Source organism: Chaetodon trifascialis, chromosome 17, assembly GCF_039877785.1.
Source record: "Chaetodon trifascialis isolate fChaTrf1 chromosome 17, fChaTrf1.hap1, whole genome shotgun sequence".
Lineage (NCBI taxonomy): Eukaryota > Metazoa > Chordata > Actinopteri > Chaetodontiformes > Chaetodontidae > Chaetodon > Chaetodon trifascialis.
Window position 1 is genome coordinate 16,285,736 of NC_092072.1, and position 24,804 is coordinate 16,310,539.

At 42.2% G+C, this 24,804-nt stretch overlaps 1 protein-coding gene across 2 annotated transcripts in view; it reads right to left on the reverse strand.

Moving 5' to 3' along the window:
• The window catches only part of csmd2 (CUB and Sushi multiple domains 2), a 225,303-nt gene that overhangs the window by 88,262 nt on the left and 112,237 nt on the right, over nt 1–24,804 (reverse strand). For both annotated transcript variants that reach the window (XM_070983997.1, XM_070983996.1), the window contains exons 8-17: nt 23,907–23,994; nt 22,632–22,756; nt 19,108–19,229; nt 16,660–16,763; nt 14,615–14,727; nt 9,799–9,981; nt 6,484–6,674; nt 6,067–6,202; nt 3,305–3,499; nt 1,005–1,143 (exon numbers count right to left, since the gene is read on the reverse strand). In XM_070983997.1, the coding sequence (XP_070840098.1) occupies nt 1,005–1,143; nt 3,305–3,499; nt 6,067–6,202; nt 6,484–6,674; nt 9,799–9,981; nt 14,615–14,727; nt 16,660–16,763; nt 19,108–19,229; nt 22,632–22,756; nt 23,907–23,994 (1,396 nt within the window). The remainder of the gene's footprint in view (nt 1–1,004; nt 1,144–3,304; nt 3,500–6,066; nt 6,203–6,483; nt 6,675–9,798; nt 9,982–14,614; nt 14,728–16,659; nt 16,764–19,107; nt 19,230–22,631; nt 22,757–23,906; nt 23,995–24,804) is intronic.

Consider the following 24,804-nt stretch of genomic DNA (forward strand, 5'->3'; position numbering starts at 1 on the left):
TGACATTTGGCCTCAATTCACATCCATAAAGTAAAGGGAGCGATGCGTGAATGAAGCTTATTCAGTTGGACAATAATTTAAACACGTTTTGGCCAGTGTTACAAATATCTGGATGCCAGCTCTGAGTATTCTAACCAACATCCTGAAACCAGGAGGGTTTTAGAAAATCCTGAGATATTTGGCACGCTTTGGTAAGTGCAGCTGTGTACTGTGTGTGTGTGTGTGTGTGTGTGTGTGTGTGTGCGCGCGCTTGCTTGTTGTGTGTTCCCGTCTTTGGTGCCAGAGCCACTTCATCTTCAAAGCCATGAATAAATTGCTTAGTTTCAGAACCATGTCATCCAAATGAAGCGTTTGTGATATTTTATTGATGTTACATAAAAATTAAAGAGCAACAAACATTTATGTTGTATTCATTTTGCATGCCGTGCCATTGTGGCACAGACTAGGATCAAATGGGCTCGCAATGATGAGCCTTAGTGAAACGCTAATGTAGCGTTTGATCCTACAACTATCGCGCTCTCCCTCTGTCTCTCTCGCTCACTCTCTCTCAAACATCAGGGCAAATTACCTCCTCTTCCATCTCTCCGGTTCCCTTTGATAGAACATCTTCACTTACATACGTATGTGCATTTATACATTTACAAACTTGCAGGTTTCGAATAGTTTCTTTGTGTGTGTGCGTGACCTGTAAGGATATCTAGTTAGATAGGACAGATCTAGAAGCTGGGGGTATCAAATGAAAGGATCACATGTGCGCTAATGAGCATTGCTAAATAAAATATGGCGTGAGCTTAGCTGGGCGTGTATGCTGATGTGCATTAGATCGACTGTATTGCTGCCACAAAGGGGACACAGAGGAACAGTTTAAAAAAAAAAAAAAAACGATAGAGAGCAGACAGATAAATGTGAGCATGTGCTGAATGTGAGAAGGTAAACTGAAGGAAAACAAGCTTTCTCTGAGGAAAACCAGTGACGCAACAGCCGTTGCCATCTGCGTGACTCACTTGTCGAAGATGATCTTGATGGGGTAGCCTGGAGGAGCCTCAATGATCCACTCACAGTTAAGGGCCTCCTTATAGAGTTCTGGCCAGCCAGGGGAGAGGATGATCCCACTGGGAGCCTTCAGATCCCCTCCACATGGGGCTAACAGAGAGAAAGAAGAAATGAAGATGGAGGGAAAGAGCAGAAAGAGACTGAATTATGCATGTCTTTCCCAGCTGATGTATGACAATGTCCGTGGATGATCTCATGCGTCAGCCGGGGCTCATCCCATTTCTTTTACTGCCAGGGTCTATCTAATGTAAATTGGTGACAGCTCACTTCAAGGTTAACCGTTTCTCTGGGTACATACTCGTTACTGCACGTGTGTCTCTGCATGTGTAAGGGCATGTGTATGTTGCTTGCCCTCTGTTGTCGCCTTTAAATCTGTCATCAAACCCCTCCTACAGAGGTGCTGCTGTCTTCTCCATCAAACAGAGGAAATGGAACAACTTTGATATCTGGCACAAAAGACACTTGAGCACATCAGCACCTCCCTGCACCCTCATCTTTGTTACTGCTCACTTTGCCGTGCATCTCTTTAAATGTCTATCCTTAACCAGAACACACAGGCACAGTGGAGGGCTTAGTTACAACGTGAGCTCCTCGCTCCCTTTGAAGTGGAATGATTTAATCAGCCAACTCAGCATACTGAAGGACATCTATAAAACGCATTACGCTACAAACGCAGGGGTATGATAGATGGTCTCAGAGGAATACAAAGCTGCTGTGGCACACAGGGGGAAGTGACATGTTTTAATAATGCTTTCTCCTTTGCGTATCATGAATAGTGCACCTGATTAGGCTCCTTAGAGTCCTAGCCAGGTCTGTGCTTTATGTGCCATGCTGCTTGTGTCCAAGAGCCTCAGCTGGTTAACATATAGCTTTATCTTAGCTCCACCAGCTATTTTGGCCTTTTCTGCTCTGCTGGAAATAGTGTATTTAATATTGAGTTAGGGAGGGGTAAAGGGATGGTTCAGCAATCTGTGTGGGAGCAAAGTGGGTCTGCAGCACCACACTCTTAAACAAAGTGCGTGTATCATCACCTGCAATCCCCAAACTTCAGACAGATCTCAGTGATCCATAAGATTTAAATTTAGAACGTTATTGATATTAATCAATTATATCTGCATCAATTGTAAACGAAATTGAATAAATGCGACCCAAAAGAAGCAGCAAATCTGCGTTTAGACTGATTCCCTGTCTTCCTTTTTATCTACAGCAATCCATTCACTTACTTACGTCTTTTATGCTGAGATCAGACTACACAATTTTTTTGTCTGTCACCATGCTCACTGTAAGACTACACGTATGACCCAGATCGATCACGGCACGTCTTATTTCATGGTCATGCACAAGTTCAGATGTCAGGCTACTTTAATGTTTTATCTGGAATTGGTAATGCTAAGCATATTCCCTCTGTTAGTTCCCTAATCCCTTAGTTAACCAGGGATAATGTCATGACTGCACAGCCAGCTTCCCGCCTGGCTGATGAAGTGCGTCCGCTATTTCTCACCAACATTTGCCTTTTCGACTCGGTCATGGTACTCCCTCAAGGAAAAGTCAAATAGGCAGGGGTACTGCTGCAAAAGCTCAATGAACTTTTCCTCTCTTTCGTTGTCCAACCTGACAGCAGCAACCTCAGCATCCCTCCTCGTCCTCTTCCTTATGGCTACCTGACTGCGCTCTAGAGAGAGCACCTGATTGGTAAATGCTCAAGAACATGTCGTAGAAGATGTCACACTAGTCGTGTCAAGACAAAAAAGATTCTGACATGCTATGTCTTTGTGGTGGGGTGTCGTGGGACATGAGACACCCGATTGTCGTTGGTAATGGGTTAGGGTTAGTTGGTAAATCGGACGAGATTCATGTAGTCTGATTTCGGCATTAACAATCCTGAGGTGAAGTGATGCTGCATTATCAACATGAGTGGACATTAAAACAAACATTCGGGGAACATCTTTCTCTTAATGACTTAAATTCTCTGCATACTGAGCCTGATGATATCTGGATTTTTATGAGCCACATAGCTTTCTCTGCCAGCTCAAACATAACTGCCCAGGCTGCGATACTGGAAAAGAAATATGGAAAAATCCCACTCATTTCGTTAATATGATAATTCATGCACCCATATGTGTCCCCTGCACGAGGCTTCCCCTCATGCCAGCTAATGAAAAAAACATTGGTTGGAGGTTGCAGCTAAAACGTTCAGGGTAATGACAAAGATCCAAAAACCTGTTGTTAACCACTCCACTGCCTGACTCACCTTCACAGCGTGGAACTGCATTATCCCACACCACGTTGCCATCCTTGAGAATACAAGAGATGGTCTGCGAGCCGTGGGTCTTAACGAAGCCCTCCTCGCACAGGAATGAGATGGAACTGCCCAGCTGCAGGCTCTCGCCAAAGCGCTTTCCATTGACTGGCACACCCGGGTCTGGGCACTCGTTGTGGCGAAATGCTATTGGAAATGCAGAGAGGGGACAGGGTCAGCATGAAGGTGCACACATAAGTGTTCCCTCAGTCCCATAACATAAAATGACAGCATGTAAGGACAAAAGCTTCCCTAAAAGTGAAGCGTCATCTTGTTGAAAACACAAGAAAACATCACCTGTATTTCTGCTGCTATTAATCCTTCTCACATGTTACACAGTCTCTGCAAGAGATGCTAATTTCCATGGAGATTTTAAAATAATTACCAAAGTTTCAAGACAAAACTTTTTTTTTTTCCTACTGTCAGCATTAAGCAATGCCAGCGTTTAACGAGAAGGAATTTGTTTCACTTAGTGAGTCACATTGATTCTCCCTGCTGCAGTGATTCCAGAGGGTGGGAAACCACACCGTATGCAGATAAGCGCCAAATGACACTGCTGTAAACAAACAGGGAAAATTCTTTTCGCACATCCTCAAAACTTTATTGAAATGAAACTTCAAGCAGGCACCAGCTTGAAAGGCCATGAGTAAAACGCAGTCACACAAGAAGAGGCACAACCCTTGAACAAGGCGTGTAAACAAATACATCACCTGTGCCACTATCTCTCTTACTTACTCTCTCATGCTAGCTCTTGAACACACGGGAGCAGCTGACACGTGTAGGTGCTGATGAATCCCTCCTCTGTATCCGCTGGACCCAAACAGAGTGCCAGCCACACCTCATCCATCATGATCATCTTATTTATTAACGTGCCAAAAATCCCCTCAATACAGTTTGGCATGTCCTTAATTAACATGAATGATGGAAGTTGTCCGCTCTGCCCCACAACCCCCTAAAAAACAGTCCTGCAGTTAGATGACGCTGCTCTCAGGAACTAACCGTCATCTTCAATTAACTGCACTTGACATTCATTCACCACGCTGCATTGGTTATTTATTTATTCATCTAACTTGCTAATTAATGCATTAGTCGCCATGTGTTGTCCACATTGTGGCATCACAGAGGCACCTGGGCTGGGTTGATGGCATGTCTGCAAATGAGCAAAAGTCAGGGCCCAAAAGCATGCTGGGGCAGGCTGAGGTGTCTTATTTTAGCTACAGCTGAAACAGCTTTAAGAACTAGAAGCAAAGGATCAGATTTATTAGAAGTATATTGAGATTTTAACTGCCAGCAGACAGGATCAAAGGATCACATAAATAAAAAAGTTAGTAAATAACTCATACTGTGTAAGATTTTCTCTGCGATGCTCTGCTGGAATTGTTTTTTGATGTATAAGGAAAGACGGACGTGTCGATGAACCTGACTTTTGAATGAACAACTACAGAGTAGAGTAAGTCAGATGTCTTCGGGCGCACAGTAACATTCACATACGCTGCCATTCTCACCAGAAACAGACAGATTGAGATAAGGTTGAGGATGAACTCCATTTCATGTTCCACTGCTCATTATAGGATGATTTAAGGGTTACACTTTTGAGTAAAATGTCCTTTATTCCTGATGAGTTCTTCTGGTTGGATAATTACAAAAAAAACTTGTTTCAGGGAGGGCACTCGTCTTGTGCCAGATTTTACTTGCAGGGCAGAAAAGTGGCCAATGTTGCATTGAAATATTATATGTAAGAAGTTATGTCTTGTCTGATCACTGTAATGGTATAAGTGCATGTGGGCCGGGTACTTGTATGTACATGATACAACAAATAAAACAACTAACTACCTGACTAATTACTACAACAAATATTAACAATATTCTTTAAAGCATCTGCTTTAAAGAATAAAGAATGCCTACATATTACTGAGGTAAACTCAGGGCTTGAAGTACAAACTACACTGTATGAAAGTAATAATCTGTAAAAGTGTAAAAAAACAACAACAAAAAAAAACATTTATTGCTTGTATTAAAGTGAGTCACCGCAGCTAATTTTAGTGCCAAGTCTTATTGAGACAAACCTCCCAGCGGCACCTTAGCTATCTATGAAACAGCTTTGTGGCTTTGTAGGGTTAGGGTTAGACACTCTGTGCAGAGATATTTATTCTGGGATGCGGAAGAATGCAAAGATCAGGCTCATTACACAATAGCGCATATGCAATGAATTCAAAAATCCTGCTGCCAAGCCCTCGCGGTACAGTATATGCATGAAATGGGTTTACCAGCACGCAGCCAACGTGTACTGCGTCAGAGTATAAAACCCATCTGGAATTTCCTCAGAAGTCAGCAACTACCCAGAATAGAACATAACGAGCACTGCCGCAATGTATCTGTCAGGTAAGGATGCTGCATCTTTGTTTGGGTTTTATTTAGATGTCAAGTCTCTACTTAGACAATAAAGACAGGTTTTTTTTTTGTCGTTTCTCTTTGCGGCTGTGTGCGTGTAAGGAATGCGTTGCTGATGGGTGGAAGAGATTATGCGATCTGTGGGAGACAAGGCACATAGATATATGGCAGCTGATTTATGGGGACTACTGCATGCATGCACACACTCCTACTGTACACATGCACAAATAATGTAGAATATAAAACACCCAGCCATGGTGGGCTTTTGTGATAAGCTTTAAAGACTTCCCTTTATCTCCTCTGAAGTAACATTCAATACTTACTTGTAAATGTGATGTTAAAGCCTCTGTCTGTGTAGGTGTGGTCAGTCAGGAACTCTAGTCGGGCCACATGGGCACTGGTCGTTATAGAAGGAGGCAGGACAACACCGGAGAAGGTACCCAGGATGGGAGACTCAGCCTGACATAAAACAGATAAAGATTTTCTGACGAGACCAAAGGCATCATGAACTAAAAAGGCAAAGAAATCAGAGAGTAAACAGCTCCTAGAGGGAAGCAGACAGATAAAATGACCTGCATGTCCAATGAGGCTGGCAGGCAGGTTGTGTAGTTCGTGCACATGATTGTACAGGCTGCTTCTCCTCCTGACATGTACAATGACTGATAGATAAGTCAATAGGTGAAGTTGTACAAAGAGCCATTCAAAGTAACCGGGGACAACAGCTTATATTTCAACACTACCTTTCCTCCGTCCTTGATCGAGAGGAAATCAAACTGTTTCTCCATGCTGAGGTCGTTGAAGTGCAGATTGATTCGGCTCTCGGGGTTGGTGATGATCAGCCACACGCAGTGCATGTTGTTGCCGTACTCCTGGGGGTAATTGGGAGACAGCAGCACCCCGGATGGAGTGGTAAAGTTGAAGAAACAGGAAACTGTAGGCGTGATAAAGATGGATGGACAGAGAGACAAAGAAATAAAACAAAGCGACATAAAATGAGTATTGTTGGGGGGCAGGAAATTTGGAGAACTCCATTTACTTTAGCTGGCTACGAGACAATGTGATGCGATACTCTTTATCAAACATCCCAAATACCATAGAGACGAACAGATCCGGGAGGAAGTTTAAAGACACCACTATAACCACCAATTTATTGAATGTTTGCTTTAACACACATAGCTATACAGTGACAGTTTGCTCAGGCTTACATACGGGCGCAAAAACCAAGAGTATTTCGACTTTCCAAGGTAACAGGAATTTATGGGAAATAAGAGGCAAAGAGGCCAATAAAAACAGAAATGTTGGGGTCATTTGCGCAGGCTGTATTAACCATGTAATATGCAGATGGAAACAAACATTTTACCTCAGCATACACAGACATAATTGAAAACCCTTTGAACATAAATGAAGAAAAACCAGCAATTTCTATTAGCATGCTCAATCAAGATTCATCCCACATGCCTGCCAGCAAAAGCTAGCAGATGTTAATAAGTTCTGAACTTTGTGCTTTTACGCTACTCTCTGCGGGTTGACCGAAATATCATAACAATATATAATAATGTATTCACTCTAGTAATACAATGCAGTTTTGGTCCAAAGCCTGCAGTCCCTTGGCTCTGACAGTGCAGTGGTGTTGGCAGTAGTGTGGGCTGCATGTGTGTTGGGAGAAGGCTCTAAGCGTGCAGAGAGTTTGGAATTTTACTGAGTTCTTATTTAATGGAATGCTGAAAAATGGCCTGTACGTGTGACAGAAGAGTGTGCTGCTGAATATTCAGTTATAATTCAGTTAAATGGGCATATTTTAATAAAAAACATGCCACAAGACCAAGTACTCCTTTTTCATGTGCATGTATCCCCCCTCATTATTAAAAAGTACAGTTTTTATATTGAAATTGTGCAAAGTTCCCCAAATTCCTGAGCTTTACAGACACTCAGCAGCCCAAGGATTACAAAGGGCTTATTAGTTGCCAATAACATCATATAACATGTTTGTGACTTATTGTAGCGAAGGTGTACGATTTATCCATCATTCCACAAGAGGAGGCGACCACGAGCAAACAATATTTTATTAAACTTACTCCGAGGAGTTTATATATTGGCTATACAGCTGTTCATAACGCCCAACACAAGGTCTGACCCCTCAGACAAAATTATTTATGGCACTGATCTTGAATTGGCCCTCTTCCTCTCAGACAGGTATGTAATCTTGGGAATGTTGATAACTTGATAGTTTTCTCAACAAAATCATTATTACCGAGCTGTTCGTTGCAGGCTTACATGTAACCTGGGTGTGTGAACGGTACTTAAACAAAGTGTAGTTTGTTTCACTGTCGTCATATTACAGCTATTGAGCTTTAAATAAGTCCTGTGCCATGAAATGAGGCCCCAGCCTCAGAAACTCTGACAACATATAACCAGAAAAATGACCAATGTTTCCAATCAATGTCTAACTGAAAGGAATGCATTGGCAATGAAATAAAGGATGCTCTCACATCCCTCCCTGACCACCGTCGAGGCTGTCGCTTGATCCCAGTTGCTCCATTTGATGTGCTTAGAGGGCAACAGCACAACACCTTGATGTGCTGGGCAGATGTAACCTTCCCTACACAAAGCCAGCCCACAGTTTCTGCTTTGTTCATGGAGGTCTGGAAAGGCTAAACAGGCATATGCTTGGGCAAGGAGTTATATGAAAATGGCAGCACTCACAGCGCTCTCCACTGAGACATCTACATCTGATGGGGCAAACAGACCACTCCTGGGCTGTCATGGGTTCTGGGCATGTTGTCAAATCTCTCATCTGTCAATTATAACTGGTTTCTATACAAATTTGCAGGGCTATGAAAATGGTTTAAATCGTTTTTGAGAAGGTTTGGGAATTTTAGTTTTCTCCTCACTCTGCTAATTGGTCTGACTTTTGGGTGCAGGGATCTCATTTGTCAGAGGATGTTTCTCTAAAAACTCAATTTACTAAATTTATGTCGGTTGGCTTTTAAGGCAAGGGTTATACCCAATTGTGTGGCAGAGAAGACAATTCCGTTTCAACAACCTCAAATTTAATTGCAAGCCGAACATCAACAACAGCTAAGGATTTTTCAGTTTAGAGTTAATGAAGAAACATGGGAAGGTTGTACGGTGATCTCTGAGACAGCTCCAGTCTTAGTTACAAACACAAAATGGCACTTTCTCTCACAAATGCACATTAGATAGAGATGTAGATATACAGAGGACTTTAAAAAGCTCCAGTTGTGGGAATACAATTACCAAAATGTGAAACCAAGATAGTCTTAACCTTTTTAATGTAGCAGTATTGATATATATTGGTAATATTGATCCAGGTGTGATTTGTTTCTAACTTCCTTCTGCCGTGTTTCCTTCCTATACCATTAAACTACTAGCTATTGTTTACAGTGCAGCAGGCTGCCAAACACGAATTGATGTCGGTGAGTTGCCAAAGGTAGCCACAGTAACTAAGGGTTGATGAGGTTTAGGACCGTCAGTTTGAATTTGTGTAGTTTTGGAAAAGGCAAACACTGTGCTCAGTCACAATGAATGCATCATCTGATTAAGATTCTCAATGTCAGTGACAAAGACAAGCACACTGTGTTGGCTCTACATGACTAAAAGAGTTTGTTAAATGTTAGCTAAATAAACAATGTTTACCAGCGCTAAATGGCCAAATTGGCTCATGTGCCAACAACCTCTGTGTCATTCAGCTCATTGATGTTTATCTGGATGCTGCAGCTTTTTGTCCATCCTATTATCTCGCAATAATACAACAGTGGGCATTATCTGCATGGTCAGCTCGCTTTCCTTTCCCCCCTCTCCCTCTTACTCTCTCACGCTGTGTGTTTGTCTTTCACGGCGTTAATTAACTAATAAGCACTCCTATTGTTTTGAAATCCACAGCCTCTGCGAGGCAAACTGTAGGGATAATCTGGTCATTTATTATGCAGCCCTCCCTGCACTCATCTCCATAAACATCCATATTGATATGCAGCCACGCATGCACACGTGCGCACATGTAGAATCTGACTAGCATACGGCAACCACGAACTCACAAACGCAGCTGGGTTTCTTCGCAGACCACTGGTTGTTCTTCTGACAGGTGATGTTCTTCTTCCCGACCAGCTCAAAGGCAGGCAGACACTCAAAGTAGAGTCTGTCTCCGTGACGAAAACCTGTCCCCTCCCGTTTGCCATAAGCTGGGATTCCAGGATCTCCACAACTGCCTTGGTCGATTTCTGTGCAGGCAAAAATAAAGACAAAGGCGAGAACATTCAGCATGCAACGCTGACGTTGATAGGAAATAATTACTTAAGCTGAGAAACATCAGTGCAGGCTATACACATAAAGGTCTGCTTCTGCTATAAGCAAACATAACAGAGATGTATACTTAAAGGTCACACGTAAAGTCACACAAGCCACTTCCCTGAATGTCCTCTATCTAATGTGCAGATTATCTGAACTAGAAAAATAGTACTGTTCAGCATCATGGACAAGCACGGTGGCCCTGTAGCAGATGAGTCTCTTCTCCAGTTTTCCTTAAAAAATGCTCGACAGATGTAAGCAAGAGAGGTGCAGAGAATGAGATATCTCAGCTCCAGCTTATTACTGGCTGTAGCCTCCAGCAGATATTGACAAGATACAACCACATAGGTAATAAGTGATATGAAGATGCACTAAATCAAAACAAATCACAAAGAGCTGTTTCCCTGACGTTTCAGAGTTTGTAAATAGCAGTCATTTTGTCCTGGCTCGATGTTGTGCCAGGACAAAAGGCAACCCACCCAGGTGCATTTTATTTATTCATTTGATCATGTCCATTATTTTTTTTTTCTTTTGCTGAATGCAGACACCTTCAGGGACAGTCATAAAGATTGGAAAATTGACTTTCCTAATTATTCTATACTGTGATCCTCTGCAGCCAACTCTCAATTTCTAGATGTTGGAGCTTTCCACCAGCATATTCCCCTCACTCTTAGGGTAGAATAGGAAAATAAATTCTCAACTTGCGGAAATCTATGCGCACATTATATGTTGAATGGGATGTACTCGACATTATTTCCATCATTTATGACAGGAACACTGAATGTTTTATCTAGAGAAAAGATCAATGTCAATCCCTGCGCGTCCAGTGCACAATTGGTCTGAGATTTGTTTAGCTTTGCTTTCCTGGACTTGAACCAGGTAGGACTACTTTGTCTAAATCGTAGTGAATTCAAAAAAAACATGACATCTTATTTAACTCTTGCATCCTGCTTGTTAGGAATGTTAAAACACTGACATTACAGAGGAAAAAATTCAAATTCTGTTAGAAATAGATCTAGTTTTTGTTACTTTATATATGTTTTTATTTATTGTTTTCAATCTTTAGCCAGTTCTAATGAATAAAAAATATGTGTGCCAGATCAGCAGATGTATGCCATGGTAGAGGTGCAGCAGCGAATTCTGTTTAATGGTTCAGAAACGACCTAAGGCAAAATGAGGAGGAAATATCTGACCAACAGAGAGAAAAATGTTGAGGTATTCTGCTTATTTTGAGTCAGCGCAGCTTTAAAGCTTGTGTTTCAACCAGATGAGTGACAAACCAGGTACTTTGAGCTATTCAGCACTGAAAGTGCTTTCTGTGAAGGGCACATGTCCTTAACAGTCACCTCAGTCAGGTAATGCATCCCCAGCTGGAGAGTGTCTTGGGTCTGGTCATAACTTCAGCAGCTCCTTTCAGCTTTGCTGAAACTGTGCATCAAAGACATTCTCCCTGTCTGGTGCCTTAGCTAAGACTGAATGGATCTAACTGAGCGGCTGTTAGCGATGAATGACTCAGCGAAGAGTTCATTTAGGGCTGACAAGACCAGAAGATGAGCTCCTACACTTCGTGACATTAAAATCAACATGATTTTCCTATTTTCTCGTCATGCATTTATTTTTAGTATAATTTCCTTTGCCACTAAGTAGTCTTTACTGTCTCTTTATCCTCCCAAAATGTTACTCACTGATGCAAACGTCTGTCTCCCTCTCTCCCTCTCTCTCTCCCCCTCCCTCCCACTGCAAATGTATCCCTCTCCTTACTGTGTGACAAACGTTCTCACTTGCATGGGTAGCTGACGTGGGCACTTTCAGGTATACACCCAAACACACACACACACACACACACACACACACACACACACACACACACACACACACACACACACACACACACACACACCTCCATGACCACCCTTCTTCCTTGAAACCACATACGCCAATTTCATTATCGCAAGATTTATGCAATCCCCTTTCTTTTACTCACTCTTCTTTCTACTTCTCCACGTTGCAGATTGCAGATGGGAATGCTGAGGCATCCTATCGAGGCATCCGGATGGGGGAACACAGAGAGCGAATAAGCTCATCCATCCAGGAAATGATGGCAGGGCCTAATACGATTTTAAACCGCACCAGGGGTGATGCTGGGTATAAATCCATACTCAGCCCTAATGATGATCATCATTTAGAACACATATTTAGAGCTCACTGCTGTTTGGATGTATGGCTGTCCTGAGGCAGCCTCATTCACAAGACAACTCATTGATCTTATGTGGAAGTCACCTTTAAAAGGGGGAATGCTGAAAACAAATTCTGAGGTGAGTCTGAGTGAGAATTAAAGAGAAACTATAAAAAGGGAATGTATAAGATCCAACAGAATGTGGAAGAACCTGAAAGCTATAAGACGGACGCAACAATCCATACGGACATATGCAAATGCATAAAGCACACACACAACCAGACAACCATTTGTTTGTCACTGTAAGAGACTCACAGAAGACCTCAAACTCCCTGCAGGGCATTTGTCAAGTAAGCCCTGTCAGCCTCATGGGTCCCTGCAACTAGACCTTTAGGGAAAAGTGAAGTAGTAAATAAGCCTTTTGAAGTGAGTGTGCACATGTGTTTCATGTGTACGTCTATGTACATGTATGCATTTGTGCCTGTATGCGTGCCTCTGTGTATGTTGTGTAGAAGACAGCAGGCAGGAGTGAATGAGCATTTGATTCTCATGAATAAGGGAAGAGATGTAATGGCATATTTGTTGTCCCTGTCTGTTTGACATTCCGGCGTAATCCAAGCATTGTAATGGAACTCAGACTCACATTACTGTCAACAAGTACAACGCAATCTCCTAAGGCCTAAAACAACAAAAGGACTTTAATAGTCAAGTTTATTGGTATAACCCGACATCGCATAAAATGTGACAATGGGCTTTAAAGGCTCCACATTTCCACCAATCACATTAAAGCTTAATATGTCTACGAGCGCATTTCCAAAAAAGTTGGGATGCTGACTAAAACGTAAATGAAACAGACTGTGATAACTTGCTAATCCTTTTAGATATATACTCATAAACTACATGCAAATTGCAATTTGCAAATGATTGCATTCTATTATTATTTCCATTTTAAACAGCAGTAACTGTAAGCAAAAATCAAAAGTGCCAGCATACCTTGTCAGTGACTGCCAGTCTCATTAAATTTTGTCAACAGATGGCACAACACATTCAGCTTTTAGCGATAAATTCTCTACAGTCTGAAGTCTGAACAGGCTCTAAAAATCCTGTTCATGACCTCTGTGTCCTGTAGGTGCACGAATCTGCATGTAGGTGTAAATAATCCAAATGCCTCAAACTATTCCTGCTCAGCGCCAGTATAAAGTACGACAGTGTTTAGGTTAAGACCCACATGTGCATTAACAACGATTTTGGTTGCGATTTCAGCTGAAAGATTGAGGCCACTGCGGAGTACGCAACCCACACTCAAATGCATGAGCAAGACGGGAGTGTGTGTACTGTATGAGCGCGTTTGCAATTACACTTGATGATCGGGCTTAAAATACAAGTAATTGAGAATGCAAATTAGATTTTGGGTGCTCCAATCTGGGAGGTGAAGTGGTTCAAAGCATTTCTTCCCCTTCATTAAGTAGAACTCATTGTTTTAATTACACTTTGGTTCAGCATGCTGCTCCACTTTCTCTGTTATTTTTACTGATGAAAAATAAGCATCTGTGGGCAAGGGAGAAGACTTGCTGTGCTTCTGAGAGGCAAACAGCAGACTCATCTACAAGAACAGCTCTGGCAAATTCCCCATACTCGCACACATACACACAGACAAACAGAACACACACATACAGACTAACGAGCACACACCTTTTATCGCTCATCCTCACACATGCATGCAAGGACATACACATATTAATGCCCATCTTCTTTTTTTTAAAGCTCACACACGTGCATCCACACACACAGAGACACAGCAGAGCACACACACACAGACAGGTATACACTGGGATGATAGGTCAAATTAGCAGCTATCTGCTGCATTGGTGGCTCATGGTCAATTTATTTTACCAAAGTGGCTTTATTGTCCTGCCTCATTAGCGCTCAAGGCATTAAACTTGACAAATAATTTATCTGAAAGCATAATTTCTGCATAGTTGCAATGGAACCAGAAACTCAGGGCTCCATTCACTGATGGTCTCGGCACAGTATGTGTTCTTCGTGCTGAGTGTGCTTGATTTAAGGGCTTTGTAATGTAGCTGTTGAGCTTCATTACAAAAGCCTTAAATACAGCACCTCTGACCCCGATGTTTTTCAAACTAAAAACTCGGGTGATGAATGCAGGGAAGGAAGGACAATAATGTCGGAGTCAGCTGGAGCAAAATGTGTTCTGTCAGAGCCCATGATGTCAGCTTTGAGCAGTGAGTCACGGCGCACAAGGGCAAATGACTAAAAAAGGCATTTAATTCTATGTGAGGTTAGAAGAAAGAGTTACTTTTTTAAAATGCAGCCGGCAAGCCAGCAGTCATCCTGCCGACTGACAACCAGAGCGTTTGAAGCATCCTTACCTTCATAGGACACCTTGAAGCCCAGGGAGCCACTGGTGTCATCTGTTTTGAAATTGAGCCACATCTGGTGACTGGTGCTAACCACAAGGTCTGGAGTGGTGGTACCAGAGAGGCTACAGAAAGGAGAGAAGAGGACAGGCTTCTTAAACAGGGACGTCTTCAGAGATTGCCTTTAATATACTTCACGCTTGTGCTACATATAGCATGACTGCAAGGTGTCGATTGTGAAACCTGGATCAGTTATTTCAATTATTCTAAGCAGAGTGTGCACTTACTGCAGTGAATCTGCTGTCACTTTAATAGCCAAAGGCCTTGTTTCCACTGCATCATTAAAAAACTTTAATGCAAGCAGCAAAAACAACACCTGGAGTTATATATTAAACTATCTGACTTTTCTCATCAAAGGAAAGTGTTCTAAAACTGTTGCAGGCAATTCCAGTCTGAGAGGCCTTTTTTTTTTTTTTTTTTATAATCCTAACCCTTTTATTCGAAACAGTTGGGGACAAGAAAGTGGAAAATGAAGGCAACATCAGTCAATGCCACAGAAGTAATTTAATCCTATTTGAATAGTAATTCCACCCAACTCTAATTAGGAAGTGTGTAGCTGCAGAGTAAGTGATTAAGGGTTCTAATTTTAGTGATGGCACATGGAGGATGGTGGGAGTAGTACGGCGCTAATGTCTGGTTAGGTTGGGTCTGTGCTGCTGTCCTTTCCTGCAGCCTTTTGGTAATCTGGTGAGATTCCTGTGAATTTGTTCCCTGCGTATGTCTGTGGAAAGAGGTAATATGCAATGAAAAAGCACCAGAGTGCACCACATATTAGAGAATGACTCCCTTTTGTCGTCCTGGTCGCATTAAGAAAACTAAAAGCTTGGCAAACCATTCAAATGATATGTTGCCTGATTGACCAATAGAATACCATTAAGCTGAATAACAACCAATGTTTTTCTTTCAACTTTCTCTCTCCCTACTTTCACATCTTTAACATTTGTGGCACATTCACACCAAATTCTCTTCCATTATCAAGCTGTCAGCGACCAGTGTCTTTCAAGTGAAGGAAGAGAGGGGATTTGATTGGCTGTGACTCACTGCCTATTAGCCACCACATTTATGACTGTGCTGGAGTAGGGTTGCATGCCTCTGACCCTAAAGTTGCGAAAAAATAATTACCTACACCCTGTGCATGCTTGCCTGCACCACTGATTCCCAAAAATATAGTCCTAAGTTACACTGTGCTGATAGCCGCAGTATATTCTCTGGTCCTAAATTGCTCTCGTTTGTTTGAGGGCAAGAGTGCATGCAATGTCAATGACAGAAGTGCTCACTTTCATGTCATAAAAAGGTCTGTTAGGACAGAGGGAGTCCCTAACTGAATAAGATGAGGTCATTTTCACTGTTTGTGCAGGAGAGTAAACAAAAATATTAAAGTGAGGAAGAACTTCCCTCATCAACAAACCCCTCCTCCACAAAACCTCTCCCTTGTTTATCTCCCACCTCCTCCCAGTTACCACCCAGGCGAGGCAGCCTCGCATAAAAATCGATCTATAAAAACTTTATTAAGGTGGTAAATTTCAGCACAATTAATAACAACATCCCGTGAATTGTTATGGAGCATCTGCTCGCACAAACTCCATTAGGGGGCATCAATATGCAGTTCGCAATGCCTGCACCACATGGCTGTGATCTTGTTTTTAACATTGAAAAGAGTGATGATTGACAAGGTGGTGTGGCATCTATTTTTCATGCACTGCTGCATCAGGTGGTGATGAAATGAAAGAGAAACAGTGCAAGAGGGAGAGCAAGGGCTGGAGGGTAAAGGGAAGAGAGAGGGCTGCTGCTGGGAAGTGAAGGAGGAGAAAAGGCATGTGTGCCAAAATGAAGAAAGGTGAAGAGGAAAGAGAAAGCAAAACACAGAATATGACTGCGTGGAAGATGAGCAGCAAAAAATTCAAAATGACTGCTCGAGTCAATGGCGAGTCAAGAGAAGTTACAGAGAACAGAGGGAAGATTAAAGGCAAAAAACGGAGGTCGAAGGAGTCACTCACACGTGGAAGATGGTCTTCTGGTCTCCCACAACCTCACCGTCTCCCACTGTCAGGGTGTCGTATCCTCGCTCCAGGTCAAAATCCTCAAATGTCAGCTTGATCACCTAGACAACGGTGGAGACATCGCCAGGACAACCGTAAATGACAGATGCTTGAATGCTCCTGACATCGGGTGCAGAGGAGAGACCCCTTTCCATCTGTGACTTTCCATCCCTTTGTGCACCCATCTATCATCTATCAGTCTCTTCTGAACATGCGTCTGGCACGATTCCATTCATGCCTGCTATGTAACAGCTGTGTGTATTGCATGTAAAACACCTGTCTTTGGATGTGTTGTTTCTCTTGTAAGCACTCACACACCTTCGTGAGTCTTCATTCATCCAATCACGGCTCCACTTTGCATCAATGATCAGCTTGGAATCCTTTTCGATGTATAGGTGACTGAGACTGTTTGTGCATATTATCATATTGTATTATCCAGTCTGGTGATTATGTACCCTCTCCCACTAATCAAATATCTGATTGCCTGTCAGACAGTCTGCACAACCCTTATTCTTTGCTCATCAAATCAGCAGGTTGCAGATGCCTTTGTGGCCTACTTAGCCAGACTTACAATGACTTTTAGTGCATCAGGAGGGGTGGCAAGGGACTCCAGGTTGTCCACAAGGTGAATATATGCATCATAAAGGTGACACAAAAGTTGTAAAAGATTTATGTATTGGATTTTAACACTGAGGAAAAAACAGACCTGTTCACTTCATCTCATTTCTATGCTGCAGGGAGACAAAGTGGAGCAAGGTAAGGAACACAATAACTGTAGCTGAGCTGAGGGAAGGAAGGGGCAACTCTAATAAAAACAGAGTAACAAATAAGGTTTGATTATGATTATGCAAATTGTTGATAAAGACAAAAAAGCTGGATAATATGGGAGACTAAAATATGTACAAATAAAAAGCAAAGACTGTCTTTGTCTGCTATTTTAAATTGGCTGCCACTGATTTCCACCAAATTCCTAATGTTTTCAGAGGACTGAGAGGGCCAGGCCTAATGAAAAAGCTTATATAAATGCAAATTGCATTCTGTCCCATGTTAAACCCAGTGCCTAATGAAAATTGCCAAGGTGGAGAGAAGAGATGGATGGTGTGTAGGCAAAATAGGTCAGATCACTCGATAAATAGAGTTTCCTACCACGAACTCATCCCCCACCTGCCAGCCAACAGGTGAGGCTCAGAGGGGGAGGAACAGACAGAGAAGGAAAAAAATGAAACAAAAACACAACAACCATATATATATATATATACTTCATATTGTTTGCAATCTCTGATGGCGTGTCTGACATTTTGGTTGTTTTACAACAGCAACCAGTGTCCCTGCCACTGACGGAAAAACACTTAAAAGATTGTCAACTAAAAACAGCTGCATTCCGTACCCTCAGGACATTATGAAGGAGCACTTGAACACTTGACAAGAACCCACATTAGTCATCATGTCACAAGGTTGCATTCAGGGCTAGAAGAGCTGTGTCACATCCAACCCGCCTCCCTTTGCGCTACCGTCTCAGTCTCCTGCCTGACCTAACGTCTCCTCTGGCTGGGCCGATGCGCGCAGGCAGGAATAGAAGCCCATTACATCTCTAAACAGAAAGAACAGCCTCGCTCCATCTTCATCTGGACCAGACACAGAGCGAGAGACAGCCCAAAGTACTGTTGTCTGTTTCAGCAGGCTGCCCGCCGGGTATACCCAAGGATGTCTGTGTGTGCGTGTGTGTGTGTTTATACGCATGCAAGCAAAAGGGCGGGGTTGGGTGGGTGCGCATTGTGTCTGACTACCCCCTTGCCTTGCCTCTCACCTCACATAGCCTCTCCTTCGCTCGGCGCAGTGCAATAGGACAGATTTGTAAAACCGTTTTGTTCGAGTTCAGAGAAGGATATTTGGCAGGAAAGCAGCTGGGTGGCCTTGAACACAACTCCAAAGTCAATGGCCTGAACAGAGTGGCTATGACACTTTCATGATATCCTCTGAGCATGCTCTCAAAACCTCTCCATTACTCTTCTGTCCGTTTCAACTCCTTTCTTCTCTCCCTCACCACAGGTGTTTCTAACAACTCTCTTTGTCTTCTGTTGGCTCAGTTCCAGTGTTCTTTCTCCCCTCTTTCATTGTGCTTATCGCTCACATTTCTCTATGAGACAGCTTCTGTCACATGGTGTGTTCAACAGCCCCCCAAATGTCCTCCAGCAATTATCAAAAGTATAAAATGAGTCATGTGTGTCAGAGAAGCGCTTCCTCTGGAGTTCCTCCCTGACAGGTGCAAACACACCAGTCCACTGCTTTTCAGTTGGCTGGCAGCTGAACACCTCACTTAGCACACAGCTGGAAACATGCGATTACAGCAGCAAAGCTAAATTAGTACTGCGCTGCTGCTTAAATCCCATGTTGAATGACTTTTACCTTAGATGTGTCTGTGGCTGTGATGACCCAAGTGCAGTTAGCATTGTTGTCATACTGGACCGGGTAATTTGGAGACGTGATGACTCCACTCGGTCCTTTCAACTGACCTCCGCACATTGGTGCTGCAGGGGAAGACACAGGAAAAACGTTTGATCAGTGACAGTTTAAACACAAGTTCTCCTTTATAAACCATGAAAGACAAAGTATCCGTCAAGCTCACTCCTAGGTTGCATGTTTAATCCACGAGTCATGATGTTTCTTGGCTGCTAGTTGAGCCAATACATCCCTCAACCACCTCAACCTCCACCTGTTGAGGTTTCTTACTACTCTCACCTGCAATTGTATTTCTGTACTGTCGAATTGATTTTACTTGCATGTTTCTGTATTCAGTTCAAAAACCCCTATACGTGGGTTCAAAACTCTCAACTCAAACTTTACCAAGCGACATGAACAGCATCCCAAAGAGTACCCTAATGAGCAGAACTGTCTGTGTAACCTTTCAAAATGCATTTTTTTAACTTCCTGTCAGCCAGCATTGTTTTATAAAGTTGAGGACAAGTTATCATTGCCAAGCAAGTGCTTGGCAGTGATAACTTTCTAAAACCATTATCAAATTATGAACCAAAGAGCCATCTAAACAAAATCAGCTGCTGTGCACCCTCCAAATACTGGACAATTTAATGTGGCACCATGAAAAAGAGGCTAATGAAAGATTCAATCAAACCCATAAATCACAGTTTTCCCACAGGTCTTTATTAAACTGGGGACTTCTTTGGTCTGCACATACTGTCAGGTTAATTTATTCTAACAATAAAACAATGTAGATAAAATCAGACTGCCTTAATGATCATCTGCAAATGGGTTGGGTACTGCCAAAGTATAACTTATGTATGGGAACCTTTATCATGGCTATAAAAACAAAACACACTTGAGAATCACACCTTGATACTCTCATTGAAAGGAATAGGTGGGCAGTTTGCACACCTGGCTTTAAAGGACAATGTGATTTTTCCATCCAGGCCCGAGGGTACCTGCATGGCAGAAATGTTGAACACCCCTTCAAATTAAAGCAGAATTCTTCGACTTTAAGGGAATTGAGTGTGTACATATGGGGGTGGTGGGGTGGTGGGGGGTAACCTGAAAGCATTTGAAAGGGCCTATCTGAACAAGCTACCAAAATTTTAATGAGTTACATGTATGAGAGGTCCTTGGGGTGGTTCAAGCCCCACTCTGTAGCTCCATGCTCCACCCCTCTCCGCCCAAATCACCCCTATTAAAATGCAAAAGGAACTTTGGCAAAGTTGAGGGGAGAATAAAGTAATTAATTTTAGTTGTGCTGACAGAAAGGGTGACCTTAATGAAAATAACACAGCAGTGAGGAAATCCACTGAAGCTATCATATCCCCTGCTATTCTTTTTTTTTTTAATCATGGGGATCATCATGCCTGATATGCTCCACTCTGTGTGTTCTGTGATAGACAGTGAAGTGCAGCAGGCCGTCCTGCAATAAAAGTCCATGCCGAAGAAGAATGGCGGGAGCGCAGTGAGACCAGAAACAAAGTGTGAACGAAAAGGCAACCATGAATTCTACTTCAGAAGAATGAATTCGGAGCCAGAGATGAAGTTTTCTCCTGTGCTAATGATAGTCCTGTTCAATTTAATGATGACTAATGCTAATTCAGGATACAGATCTTCAATTATTCCTGGATGATGTTTAATCATCACTGAGGCAGAACAAAGGCACAGTAGCAAAGGTTAAGCGAGGATGATGGAATTAGATATTCTTAAAGGGCGATTTTCCTGCCATTGTGGTAGCTGTGTCAATTTTGAATGTTTCTTAAAATAAAAATGAACACCAACTGAACGTGATAATGTGACCTGAGCTCTAAAAAGGCTCAATTGCTTTTTTGTCTTTTTTTTTTTTTTTTTTTTCCTTCAAAGAAGTGTCAGTACAAACGAGACGAAACCAAGCACAATCCACCCCCCACCCACATAATCCTTCTGAGACCATGCCCCCCTCTCCTTGGTGCTGTAATTTTATTTTGGCACAATTGGATCAGTCCAAGACAAAAGACAGAACGGGGGTGCTTGTGGAAAGCTGGAATTTTAAGATCACATTAACCGAAGTGGAGTAACAACGATGACCTACAGGTGATGTTAGAGGGGATAAAAAGCTGCAGATGATTACATTAGACAAATCTGTCAGAGATCAGGGTGTTCAGAGGCCCTAATGGGGAAGTGGTACAAAATGGCTGACATCTTTCCTAAATGTGGATCACAAATCCTCCTATTCATCTATTTGGATGAAAGTCCCAAACAGATCATGCTAGTACAAATCCAGCAATACTTACCCTGCCACTGACACTCACCTCAAAGACAACTTCTCAAACTGTTCTGTTAATGCACTTTCTGATGTTGTGACTTGTCAATATCTCAATCTGAGGATTGTTGAGAACTGTTTGGCGTAATTACTTCAAATGTTTAGACTCAATACTCCCTGTAATCGCAGGTCCTTATCGGAGTAATTACGAGGCATTTAGAGCTGTCAAATTAATGAAAGAAATAATCAAACACCACCACAGCTGCCAGTTTAAACCTAAATTAATAGTTTTCTGATCAGTTGGGCCGTTTGGTGCAGAGCACACAAACAGTCACAGTCTATGCAATCACGGTGTGTTTTCAGAACTTTTTCAGCGAAAACCTTGACATTAGTCACCACAAACATGAAGACTTCGACTGTTCAAACACACAAAAACACTTCATCTGGCTATTTTTTTTGTCTATATTGAGTGCTTTTAGATTGGAAGTGACAATCAGAGCTCAGAATCAAAAACCCCAACAGGAAACAGTGCCTTTATATATTGTTCTCAATCTTCTATAGTAGCAGTTTTAACTACTAAACTGAAATATTAAAGCAGAGACCAATATGCTGAACGTGTCTTATTAACTGGAATTTCTGGGCATTGGTTTTAGGATTTTTTACTTTTAAGCCCTAAGCGAACACTACCACCAAGTCTAAGAAAAAAAAACTCTGTCCTGCTTCAAGGAATACACTTCACAAATTAGACACGCATCAATTGAACCGATTATACTCCCAATCAAATCCACCATCAATCTGCTCTGATTAATTCAGTTCACTGAGGCTGAAAACTGAAACTGAGCAGCACATGAGCATCAGGAACACTGTACAGGGAGCCTGGCCGCTCTTCCTGCCTGTCACAAAACGGTCAGAAGTGAGGAAGACATGACTGATGGGCAGCACTATGTCAGCATGGCTAAACAGCAGGAAGCAAAAGAATGCTGGCCAAAGGTCAAAGTCAGTCCAGTCACAATAAAACAGTGAATACTGATGTAATGAAACAGTGAAGAAAATAGACTGGGCAACCCACACAAAATGACAGCACGCTTGCAGGAAAACACATCAACATCAGGGCACCTGAGTCTGAAAATATAAGCGGAGGTCACACTGGGACCACCTCTATTGCACACTTGTGCAGATGAACAACCCACACGTCAGTCTTTACCTCTGCAGATGGGCCGATCGTCGCTCCAGCCTACGTAGCTGTCTGTCACTCTGAGACAACTGATGCTCTTTGAGCCCTGCAGTTCATAACCTTCGTCACAGGAGAAATGCACCGTGGCTCCTCGCCTGCAGTTAAATAACATACGGGGAAAAATGCATCAGCATTACAAAGACCTGCTGCAAAAGACACAGTTTAGCAGTGGGAGTACAAACGAGGTAAGAGAAAGGAAGAAAATATGTTTGCTGGGGAAGAAATACATATATTTTCTTAGACTTACTGACTGTGATTCCCCAACCTGCTGCATTGTGGGAGACGGATGTTACCCATTTGTCTGTGTTACAGTTGAACACTGATAGAGACAATAGCTCTGACAGGAATGAAACTCAATAATCCCCACTGGTAATATCCCCATCCCACAGAGGCAGCCTATTAGTGTGCATTGGCTCACATGGTAAGGTATTTGTTTGAGTATGCACATTTCTCCATCTAGTTTGGATGCAGTGACTTTCTGGGGCATGACATTGGGCAATGCAGTGTATGCTTGAGCACATGGCAAGATGTAGTCCACGATTTTCTTATAGCAACCAGTAGCCTCCCGAAATTCCAACACTCTGTCTTCTGTCAGCTCATGGTTGATTAAAGCTTAACTACAAGATAGATAACATTGGATTACAAAAGAAAAAGAAAAAAAATGGACTAATGAAGGTTGTTCCATTATTAAAAAAGTAAATTTGAAACATCTAAAAACCAAATTAAAAATAACAATTCAAAGGAACACTGGAAGCAGAATTAGCATTCTGATATTGCTCAATTTTCACACAATACATTAAATGCAGAACAAAGTCTTAACAGCAAACTGTCAAAGAGCACTCTCGTACCACTTACATAACTTAATTAGGCCTTGACAATTAAATTAGAAAACTGAAAGCCTTGTGTTGAAGGTTCAAGCTACTTATTTGAAGACTTGTGACAAAAGTCACATCATAAAATTAATGCAATAGCTGCCACGAAGTACAGAAAGAAAACACCTTGCCTTGTCTTTTACAACCCATGTACATATATACTGTATAGCTCAAGCAAGTTTTATGGCGGATACAGCCAAATAGGGTCGTCACCTCAGGCAAGTGAGGTCTTAGAAACCTCACAACCATCTTTTCTCTTATTTTCTATCATTCACATTACGGCAATCAGCATGTTCTTGCTCGGCAATCTTTCATCTACTCAAGTACACTCAGCACTAAAGTGCTCTGGAAATCATTTTCCGCTTGTTTTTACCTGAAGTCTGAGCCTTTTCTTTTTCCTCGATCCGGGATCCCTGGGTCAGGACACATGTTGTGTCCCTGCGCTACGCCCATCTGAGACACTGATGGAAAAAAGACAGAGAAAAAGATGAAGAATGTACAGACTGTTTAAGTCTGAACAAATTTGTTTATTCTGAAAATAGTCTGTTTTGCTGCATTTAGGAAATTGTTCATACATATGAACATGTAAGTGTGAATAGTCAGTCCTCTAACCACAACCCAAATACAGAAAGAGGAAATACTGGACTTCCATTAAACAGGTGGCAGGAAATTACTAAAATTTAGCTGGATGTCTCTGTGGAAGTCTTTACAAACGTTTCCAAAGTCAACGCAAAATGCAGATAAAGTATATTACGACTCATTTTTCAGAGTATTACGCTGTTTACTTTCTGCCCTCTGGTGGCCAGTGGTCACTCCATGCCGCTTTATCATTACAGGGCAAATGGAAAGATAAAAAGGCTGATGGTTGATGTTTGCACTGTACTAGCTTTGTACACATCTACTCCGGCATACACCTCCATTGTTTCCTCTGCTTAACATTTTGCATAATCCTTGGTGCTATTCAGTCATGTCACTGGGTGAAAAACAGTTAAAGTGCCAGAAGGGGGTAAAATAAACTCAGCCAACCAGGAGATCCCATCTGACTGACTGAGAGGGACCAAAGGTCTGCAGGGCCAAAGTGATGTGACACATGCTCATAGACGAGGGTCCCAGTTTGAAGCGAGCCAGCAAGGAATTTAAAACAAGGCTCACTGGTGTCATCAGAGGTAACGAATAAAAAGGCAGGAAAATGGATGTGTATGTGACTGAGGCTTACTCACGTCCAATAGAATTATTTTTTGAGAATGAAATGCAAAATCAATATTTGATTA